An 11,279-nucleotide genomic window follows, 5' to 3' on the forward strand; every position below is an offset into this window, starting at 1 on the left:
TCAGATCTAACACGAACTCCGGTACCTCCACCAGTGCTTGTCATCTTGATCATCATTATCATGAATTACAGGAGAATCTTCATAATCCACCTTTTCCTCTTCATTTTCTTCTTCACCAACAATGGTTTTTTCAATCTCTTTTTCAACAACTAGTAGTTTAGTAACTGGTTTGAGAATCGTTGGTTCGGAAACAGTTGAAGAAGTACAACATACGGCACTGGTGAGAATCTTAAGAAATGTCTAGCTGAGGGAAATCTCCACATACTACTCGATGAAGTGCGCATTGATGAAACAATGCACTTCGTCGAGAAATCGGTGGAAATCATGGATCGCAAAGACAAAGAAACCAAATGTAGCCGTATACCTTTGGTAAAGGTTCGTTGGGATCCAAGCGTGGCGCTGAATTCACTTGGGAGCGGGAAGACCAAATGCAAACTAAGCATCCTCATCTTTTTATACAGATTCTTCTACTTAATTTTGGGATGAAATTCTCAAAAGTAGGGAATGCTGTGACATCGTCAATTTTTATTCGTATTGAGTTGTATTCGTATTCTATTTGCATTTGGATTCGTTAAACCGACCTGTTGTGTCGTTTCGATGTATTAAATTTATTATTCATCATTAACAAAATATTCCCGATAATTTAAGTAAATCGTTCGTTTATTTTTTTTTACTGTATTCGATAATGAAACTCCGAGAAATAAAGTTTAAACAATTCGTAACTATGTGGGTTTAATACGAATATATATATATATATATATATATATATATATCCAAGGGTGTAATTTGTAATATTAATCTAAATTATGTTTTATTATAATATGAAAGTTTAAGGTTCAAAATGAAAATATACTATTAACCTTGATTTAAAGAAAACTTGAAAGTACATGGGTTCAAAGGGTAAATATATTCAAAATACTATATTAAAATCCTAAAAAAACCCATCAATGTTTTCCCGGTAAGCCGGAGTTCGGCTCCGACGACCTTAAATTATCTTGCAAATCTCGTGTTTGACCAATTAATTTGGTGTAACGACCATAGGCTTCAATAATAAACGTTAACCAACACTTTAATTAAGTTATAACGTCATATAATCGTCAATCAAACCACGAAACCGCCGCTAAACGGCCAGACTTTAACCAAAATGCAATTAACAATGATTCAACGCAATACCTTTCAATTATTAGTATAAATAGGATCCTCTCGTTCATCTAAACTTGCTCACGCTCTCAAAATCCACTAAAATACTCTCAAAGGTTCCTAATTTCTCCGTCAAAGTTATTTTCCAGCGAGCTCGTGTTCTCCGTCAAAACGTTCTTTTTCCGAGTAAACATTATATGGATTTTATTAGTTTTTAGTGGTCATCAAAACCCCTAACACTATTTAAACAAACGTGGATTAGATTGATCGAATTAAAACCTAGGGTTTGGTTAGGAAGATGATGAACACGAACAAGCATTTATATTTTTTTTGTCTATGAGATATTATCAAACTTAGCAACATGTCTAGTTGTTAAACATGTTGGCTGTTAACCAGCATACCCGGGTTCGAACCCGGGTCATCACATTAATTTTTTATATTCTTTTAAACCCTTTTTTATTATATATTAAAAATCTAATAAATAATTAAAAATCATAATAAATCAAATAAAATTATTAAACTAAACAAACTTTTTATAAATTAAGTATAAATTATATATGATCATTTACCATATAAAAACCAACTTTCATATTCGTTAATCCGTTAATATTAATTCGTTCGTTAACTTTTATTCGTTACTTTTAAATTCATTAAATTTATAATTCGTTAGCTTTAATTCGTTAACATAATTACTCTTTGTAACATGATTACCATTTAAAATCTGTGCTTTATAATATCGTAACTCTCATATTGGCGTTAAAGTTATAATATTAAAATAATACAAATCGTTAAAATTCCGCTAAGCTTAAAAACAATAATATTAAACTAACTCCATGCAATAAAAGTTATAATAAAATAATATATATTCCTAATAAAATTATACAATAATTAACTTTAATAATTTCGTTAGTTTTCTTATTTATTTTTATTTATAGTTCGTGCGGATCGTTCGTTTCGGTTCCTTTGATGTATTTCAGTTTTATCTTTATTTCCGCTTCAATTTCTGAGGTGAGTTTCTCACACCCTCTTTTACTCTTTTATTACTTTTGGGGGTAGCATATGTATCTTACAAATTCAAAGTATTTACGATTTCGTTTACAAATTACAATTCATTGCATGGACTTGTGCGTTACTTGATTACTTGCTCGAACTTACTTGCACATGGTAGCCCCAATAAGTATGATCGTACGCCCCCTTTGCACTCAGGGCTATTTTGTTATGAGTGGAAAAATGCCTCATTATCCGAGTACGTTGGTTGTTACCAACTAGAAAGGACCTTACTTGCGCGATTTTCCGAGTACGTTGGTTGTTATCAACTGAAAATGACTTACTTGCTCAATTACGCTTGTTAATAGAATTGTATGGTTTTTACGTATTTATATCAAACTGTGTCCAAATTATATTCATTTATTATATAGGAAGATCATCTTTCAATTTTAAATTTTTGGAAAAAGAAAAAAATCGCTGAAGCCACCGTTCGTCTGAACTACGACAGGCTCAGACGGCTTCGACAGTGGGTTTAACGAATATCCAGTTAACGTTAAATGACACGTTAATATTTGATAAATTTGAAACCGGATTCAACGCTAACAAACCTTTCTATATTCATAAATTTCCAAATCTAATAATAATTATTATTATTACGCGCTTGCAGTTGCAGTTGTTCCACTAGTTCTCTGTCTAGGGTTTGTTTCCAGAAGCGCCGTTTTGATCGTTTATTATTACGGATCCCTAATTCTAATTCTAATTTATCACCTGGTAACTAACTTATTCGCCTTCTTCCTTTTTCTTTTCCCATCATCTCTTTAGATCCGTAAGTAATTAATATTCATTCGTTCGCTTCAATCATCTCTGTGTTATGTTTACATCATGCCTTGGCTTTTATTCAATAATCAATCATCTGTTTTCTTAAATTGATTTATTATTTCATTTCTATACAAGAATTCATTCAAGTGTTTTTAATTATTAATTTCATTTCTGTTTTGTTATTAGAGGAATTCGTTGACTTTGTATAATCAGTTGTTGACTTTGTGATCAATAGTTATCTGGAAGTGTGCGTGACAATGGAAGTTACTCAAATTCTGTTGAATGCACAGTCGGTTGATGGGTCGCTTCGCAAGCACGCCGAAGAAAGCATTAAGCGCTTTCAGGACGAAAATCTTGCCGGTTTTCTCTTGTCTCTTTCCGCAGAGCTTGCTAGTGAGGATAAGCCCGTTGACAGCCGAAAGTTGGCCGGGTTGATACTTAAAAACGCGTTGGATGCGAAAGAACAGCATAGGAAGTTTGAGCTTGTTCAAAGATGGTTGTCGCTTGACGTGGGCGTTAAGACGCAGATAAAAACGTGTTTGTTGCAGACGCTGTCTTCCCCTGTTTATGACGCGAGATCGACTGCTTCGCAAGTGATTGCGAAAGTTGCTGGTATAGAGCTACCGCAGAAACAATGGCCTGAGCTTATCGGTTCACTTTTATCGAGCATTCACCAGGTTCCGGTTCATGTCAAGCAGGCGACTTTAGAAACACTTGGATATATGTGTGAAGAAGTTTCACCGGATGCTGTTGAACAAGATAACGTGAACAAGATACTTACAGCTGTGGTTCAAGGTATGAATCCGTCTGAGGCTAGTAACGATGTCAGGCTTGCTGCCACGCGTGCGTTGTATAACGCCCTTTGTTTCGCTCAAGCGAATTTTTCTAACGATATGGAGCGAGATTATATCATGAAAGTTGTTTGTGAGGCAACGTTATCACCGGAAGTGAAGATTAGACAGGCGGCTTTTGAGTGTTTGGTGTCTATTTCATCGAGTTACTACGAGAAAATAGCTCTATACATGCAGGATATTTTTAACATTACTGCAAAGGCCGTGAAAGAAGATGAAGAGCCGGTTGCGTTACAAGCTATTGAGTTCTGGAGCTCAATATGTGATGAGGAAATTGATATATTGGAAGACTATGGTGGTGATTTCTCCGGTGATTCGGATATTCCTTGCTTTTATTTTATAAAACAAGCTTTGCCTGCGCTTGTACCGATGTTGTTGGAGACTTTGTTGAAGCAAGAAGAAGATCAAGATCTAGATGAAGGTGCTTGGAATCTTGCTATGGCTGGTGGTACGTGTCTAGGGTTGGTGGCTCGAACGGTTGGGGATGACATTGTTCCGCTTGTGATGCCTTTCATTGAAGAGAATATAACAAAACCTGATTGGAGGCTAAGAGAAGCGGCTACTTATGCGTTTGGTTCAATCCTGGATGGCCCGTCACCTAATAAGTTAACTCCACTTGTTAGTGTTGCTCTTATTTTCATGCTTACGGCTTTAACCAAAGACCCAAACAACCATGTAAAAGACACAACTGCTTGGACGCTTGGAAGAATATTTGAGTTTCTTCATGGTTCAACTATGGAGACGCCTATTATTACTCAAGCGAACTGCCAACCGATCATTGCGGTTCTTCTACAGAGCATGAAGGATGTCCCAAATGTTGCTGAGAAAGCATGTGGTGCTCTTTATTTTCTTGCACAAGGGTTTGGAGATATCGGTCAAACTTCTCCTTTGACCCCTTACTTTCAGGAAATAGCACAATCTTTGTTATCAGTTACTCACCGGGAAGATGCTGGTGAATCTAGATTAAGGACTGCTGCTTATGAAACATTGAATGAAGTGGTGCGGTGTTCTACTGATGAAACAGCGAACATTGTCTCTCAGCTTGTTCCTGTTATCATGATGGACCTTCATAAAACCTTAGAAGAACATAGCCTTTCTTCTGAAGAAAGACAAAAAGAGAATGAGTTACAAGGCTTACTCTGTGGGTGCTTACAGGTGATTATTCAGAAATTAGGATCATCTGAGCATACTAAGGCTCTCTTCATGCAGTATGCGGATCAAATCATGAATCTTTTCCTTAGGGTTTTTGCTTTCAGAAGTGCAACCGTTCATGAAGAAGCAATGCTTGCCATTGGAGCTTTAGCTTATGCTACAGGCCCGGATTTTGCAAAGTATATGCCTGAGTTTTACAAGTATTTGGAAATGGGCCTTCAGAATTTTGAAGAGTATCAAGTGTGTGCGGTTACTGTAGGTGTGGTGGGTGACATATGTCGGGCCTTGGAAGAGAAGGTATTGCCATGGTGTGATGGGATCATGACTCAGCTTCTTAAAGATCTTTCAAGTAACCAGTTGCACCGATCGGTTAAACCGCCTATCTTTTCATGTTTTGGTGATATTGCAATGGCGATAGGTGAGAACTTTGAGAAGTATTTGATGTACGCTATGCCTATGCTTCAGAGTGCAGCTGAGTTATCTGCTCACACATCAAGCGCTGATGATGAAATGATCGAGTACACCAATCTTTTAAGAAATGGAATCTTGGAAGCGTATTCTGGAATCTTTCAGGGTTTTAAGAACTCTCCTAAAACTCAGCTGCTGATTCCTTATGCTCTCCATATTGTCCAGTTTCTTGATCTGATTTATATGGAGAAAGACATGTGAGTAGTTGTGTTTATTTGAGATATATAAAGATGGCAAAGTTTTAATTTTTATTTTGTTTCGTTTCTGACTTAATTTTACGTTGGTTTTTTTAGGGATGAATTGGTAATGAAAACTGCAATTGGGGTGCTTGGAGATTTAGCTGATACACTTGGAACTAATGCTGGGCCGTTGATTCAGCAGTCACTTTCAAGCAAAGATTTCTTGAACGAATGTTTATCTTCCGATGATCATCTGATTAAGGAATCTGCTGAGTGGGCCAAGTTGGCAATCAGTCAGGCTATTGCCATTTGAGTGTTCGGCTATTTGGTACATACTTTCTTGCTTATTTATTTATAAGTCCCTGCATGCATGCATATGGGTGAGTTATGTCTGATTTGAAATTAAACTCATCTGTGTCATCCTGGTCAATTTTGAGTGTTGCATTGGTTTCAGTCGACTGTCATGTTTGTGACAGCTTGGACTCGGGTCTTTTTTCTGTTTGTTATATACACAAGTCGGTTATCCCTCATTTTTACCGCATCAATTTGTTTTATTATGTTTCTCCTTATTTCTCTCATTTTTTGGATGGAGCGATTTTGAGTCATGCATCAGTCGGTGTCTTGTTACTGCCAAAGTCAGATTGCATCTTCTTTTTCAAGTCGACGGGTCATACAAAGGGTTGTTGGTCAAAGGTGAAGTAAATATAGTGTTTTATCGTCATCGTCATGACGGAAGTGGTATGTGTGCCACAACTTGTCATTGAAGTAGGATTTGAAATCTTCCATCTTTTCATTTTGTAAAACTTTGTGGCTATTATTATTATTTATTTATTTTTGGTTTCTGAACTGAAACATCACAATTATCCGATATAGATTTCTGTGAACGCAAGCATTATATTCATTGTTTTCTTTCCTTTTGTTTTATCACTTTTTTATTATATGATTATCATAATAGTATCCGAACTCATTTTGTTTCTGTACGTTTCATATATGTATAGAATTTCGTTGTCTATGATCACCATATATTGATAATAAAATTATATTTGTCTAGTTTTGTTTAGTTGAGCCTAACAACAAAAGGCAATAAGCTAACAAATTATCGGGCAAATCGACACAAAATTTTAAGATGGGAGGAAAGAAATGATTTCTACATAGTATTTAACTCATCAATATGTTTCCTCTTTCTGGGCTGTTCACAAATAAAAAAGTTGGCTTGAAAAGCAGGTGCCATTATGAAACACGGCCAAGATGAAGTGTCCAATGTTTCATCTTTCTTCGTGGCTTCTCTAGCGAAGTTAACATGACTAGGAGGAAAGTGAAGTAGACGCTTTTGAGTTATCTTTTGTGCTTTGGTAATTTGATGATCCTAAACAAAACCTTTATTAGTCATTAGAAGTGAACTCTAGTGAAGAATTAATCATTGGGTAAGCAATCAGTCACCAAATTCCTTGTTTTGAGTTCTATTAGGTTTTGAATCCAATACACAAACTTCTAGAAATTAAGTTCATGTATGCCATCAATAGCATAGAATATGAATATTTTGGTTAGGTTTAAATGTGCAACTTGTAAGGCCCCGAACCCGGTAGCCCTACTTTAGCGTCGGATTTACTCATAAACACAGTTCTTACAAATCAGAGTTCATTAAAACTTTCGCGGAATATAAAAACTTTCATAAAACATTTCGTAACAAAACACGTCTTGTCTTCAAAATTAACGAACATTAACTTAAACGTCTTGAGTCTTCCGATGCCAGCCTCTTATTCAGTGCCACGTGTCTCCTCAAGCGAGCTGCCTCATCCTACTCACCTGCGTGCATACTAAAAGTCAGCTACGCTGAGTGAGTTCTAGATAATCGGACGCCACACAATACATACACATACATACATATCCGAAGATACATATCCATACTTAACCAATTACCCTTCTGTTCTACATACATACTTACTACCGTACATACATACATATCTACAATCACTAACCTCAGTCTACCGAGAGTACGTTCATAGTCCGCCGTCTATACCTGTACTCAAGGTCGTGAACACGTAAAAGGTCCGCCGTCCTTACCTATGTTCACCATTCATGGTACGTACAAGGTCCGCGATCCTTCCCTATACCATCATACATCCACAACACGTACAAGGTCCACGATCCTTACCTATGTTGCAACCTAATTCATAGCACGTACGAGGTCCGCAGTCCTCCCCCATGCTAAAGCACGTATAAGGTCCACAGTCCTTTCCTGTGCTGACGCCTACCTATATTACGTATAAGGTCCGCAGTCCTTATCTACGTTACGTATAAGGTCCGCCGTCCTTATCTACGTTGGCGTCTATCTCCTATAACACGTATAAGGCCCACCGTCCCTATCTACGTTTACATCTATCATCTACATCACGTATAAGGCTCGCAGCCCTTAATTACGCCATCACCTGCCAAGTCTATGTCCAACAGAAGTTAGAGGGATTTGCCATCCTAACTTACTATGTCGAACGTAGAACTCACATACCATTCGTGTACCAGTATACACATACTTCACATATACAATAATTACATTATAGCATAAGAACACTCTAGGTGTTCTTTACATCCTTCATTTAACAACCATACCCCTTGTCGTTACGTGCAATATCCGAAGATCGTTCACGCCCCGACAAGTATTCATTTGTAATATTCATACATCTTCTATATATAATATTCGTACCTTTATTTTTAACCTGACAGTACGCGCAATATCCGAAGATCGTTCGCGTACCGACAATCAATCATTCATATCCATCACATATATCACATATGGCATACACTTATCACTTAGGATAAATGTATTAACAACACGTCGAGTATGCACACAGCCCCGAAAGGAATGGGGCTAGAAACTCACCTGAACTCTGCTTCTTCCTCCGATAGTTGTAAATCCCTTCTTTAACTGTGCTCGGCTGACTGTATAAGTTACACGTATCAATACTCGCCTGATCTAATCTGGTGGCCTAGTATTAGCTTACTTTTACTTATCGTTTTAATCTATTCTCTAATCGAACTTGACTTTAGGCGAAGTTAAACCTTAGGCGAACTTAGCTTCAGGCGAAGTTAAACCTTAGGCGAACTTAGCTTTAGGCGAAGTTGTCATCAGGCGAACTTGGCTTTAGGCGAAGTTGTCATCAGGCGAACTTGGCTTTAGGCGAAGTTGTCATCAGGCGAACTTGGCTTGCAGGCGAAGTTGTCGTCTGCAGCTACTGTTCGTTCTTAAATCCCTTAATCACCTTCGTTTCTTAACCAAATAACTCGATTTAGGTACCCACGGGATCGTCTGACCAGCGCCTACAAACCCCAACCATCAAATCGACCTAACATCGATGTTTAAAGGGTGCGATTTAGGCATATAGGTTACGGGTTCTTTTTATCAATCGATTAACCCATCAAATCATAACCATTTTCAGTAAGATTAGCTTTGTTGGATTCGTTTTTACCATACAAACTCAGATCTATCATATCTCAAATCAAACCGAACCTATACGAACGATTTCTAACTATAAACGTACCTTGAACGAGTCGAACTACGAACCCGGTTAAGCCTTGATGTTGTTTTGGTCCGTCACGACGTTCCAGCACCAACAAGCTCGGTTTTTCGCCTTCGGATCTTGGTTCGGGTCGTGTGTAAAGATATGGATAAATGGATGGAATGGAAAGGATTGGGGTTTAAGGGGGTATTTATACTCCCTCAAGCCCATGGACCGAAGGCCCATATTTCCTTTTGGTCCATATCCAAACCCATCTAATTATCCTACTAAGTCTTCATATTATGCTGTTCCACTAACTCGTTTATTTCACCCGACAAAATAATATATTAAATATTACTTAGAAATTTCGGGATGTTACACAACTTAATCTTGAATGGGTATCGATGTTCATAAGCGAATTTGAGTTGGTGTAAAAATTTATGAAATTATTATGTTTAGCATTCGCATCTGGCATCCCATTCTTTATAGCGATCTTTATATTTTGAGACATTATGTTGAGTACATCCCATTCTTTAAACTAATTTTTAACAACTAAAATCAAGTTTGCTACAGACCTACAGTGAATTGGTAGATGCATGCATATACAACAACATTCATTCGGCCGCCTCTTTTGCTCTTTGTTGCTTCCAGTCCTTGCAATCCCAGCCCCATGTCCAATCTGGAAAACGAGAGAACACGCCTCACTTATTCAGACATCTCTACAACAATTTCCTGCAGATGGGTCCGGTTTCACACAGTTATAGTCGAATTTCTGTCACATTCATCGTCTCATGTTGCCGAGTAAACAGCAAACGGCCTCCAATAATTGTTTTAAAGGATTGTAGTGTGATATTTTAGTCTAATGTTCTGGGAGCTTTACCAATTGCAATTGGGCCAACCCAACTGATTGTGTGTTCTTTTTTTCTAATTACTTTTGACTTCAGGTAATGCAAATTGATCTTGCTGTCATTGGTTAGGATTAGAAAGCAATAAAAAAAGTTTAATTAAATCACTAAGTTGTTTTGCCAAAGGATTAAATATGTTATGTGGTGTTGATTATGAGTTAGCAGACAAGAAATTGCAATTTTAAGGGTCAAGTTGAGAATCAATTAGAAAATGATCTCAAAAGTCAAAAGAGTAATTTGTTTTTTTAAAGAAGCTTACACTTGGTTCAAAAGGTTATATTTGTAAATCTGTTGCAGATGGTTTGACACGTTCAGTTTCATCCATCACCTACATCTTTTCTTTTTATAGTTTGTTATGTTAGTTTGCCATGTACCAATTACCAATTGCTTGAATTATACGCATATGCGTGTGGGGCATCTCAAAATACTCAATTCAGCAAACAAGTTGCCATAATTAAGTAGCCTCAACATTGAATCTTTTAACTCGAAAAATTGCCAATAAATAAATGAATCTTGTAACCTGAAAAATGAATCTCGACACGTCTATGCCTAGAGAAAGTGATCATTTTTCAGATGGACTAGATCCAAAACGACCCAAAATATATAAAAATTTATTAAAAATCAATTTTACAAGTAAATGACAATAAGACAATACAGTTGATAGTTAAAATTGTAGATGTAAGAAAGAAATAAAAATTATATAAAGATAAAAATAAGGAATGAGATATGGGAGGTTTTTGGGAAATGAGATATAAATATAAGGATATGGATAAAAATAAGGGATGATGATGATTTAGCTAAATTATGATGAGGATATGGATAAAAATCATAGTCTTTTAGTTAACTTATATCGGTATGGAAGATGCCCAAACACATCTTAATTAATAGTTTTTGTGATAACGAGTTGTCTTCTCTGTAATTATACAAATTAAAATTAAGCTGTTTAAACTAAAATCCACAATTAGGTGTTTAATCATAGATTATTTTGAGTAATTAGAGTGAATTTTGTCACCTAGATGGCGAACTGATCCTAAGATCACTTGGTTGCAATTTGTGTTGAAAAAACCACACTAGTTGAAAGCTAAACTGGGCAAGAACTATTTAATTGTGAGCTTTCTTTCTTAACCTTTGACAAGCTAAATGCCATTATTAATTAAGGATATATATTAAAAATTCTGTCCATCTAATTAGTAGGAACATTCCTAACAATAACTACCAACTCTTTTTGACCTTCTGAGACACAATTGAATAATTGCAATATCTACATCACAGTCACTCAAAGCA

General features: G+C 36.5%; 1 protein-coding gene across 1 annotated transcript; it reads left to right on the plus strand.

The window, feature by feature from the left end:
• Positions 1 to 3,203: 3,203 nt before the first annotated feature.
• Positions 3,204 to 6,131, plus strand: LOC143632193 (importin subunit beta-1-like). Its single transcript, XM_077100766.1, has 3 exons — positions 3,204 to 5,614; positions 5,711 to 5,924; positions 6,073 to 6,131. Exons 1-2 carry the CDS (start codon positions 3,204 to 3,206, stop codon positions 5,907 to 5,909), a joined length of 2,610 nt encoding a protein of 869 aa, XP_076956881.1. The 3' UTR covers positions 5,910 to 5,924; positions 6,073 to 6,131.
• Positions 6,132 to 11,279: the final 5,148 nt, after the last annotated feature.

The sequence above is a fragment of the Bidens hawaiensis genome, unplaced genomic scaffold (genome assembly GCF_021521415.1).
Source record: "Bidens hawaiensis isolate Kalapana, Puna unplaced genomic scaffold, B.hawaiensis_p1.1 tig00006368_1, whole genome shotgun sequence".
Classification (NCBI taxonomy): Eukaryota; Viridiplantae; Streptophyta; class Magnoliopsida; order Asterales; family Asteraceae; genus Bidens; species Bidens hawaiensis.

Excerpts from the sequence above, each read along its gene's own strand:
- LOC143632193 (XM_077100766.1), top strand. The coding sequence starts at position 3,204 with ATGGAAGTTACTCAAATTCTGTTGAATGCACAGTCGGTTGATGGGTCG. Across the intron at positions 5,615-5,710 it reads ATTTATATGGAGAAAGACAT|GGATGAATTGGTAATGAAAA; the intron begins GTGAGTAGTTGT and ends TGGTTTTTTTAG.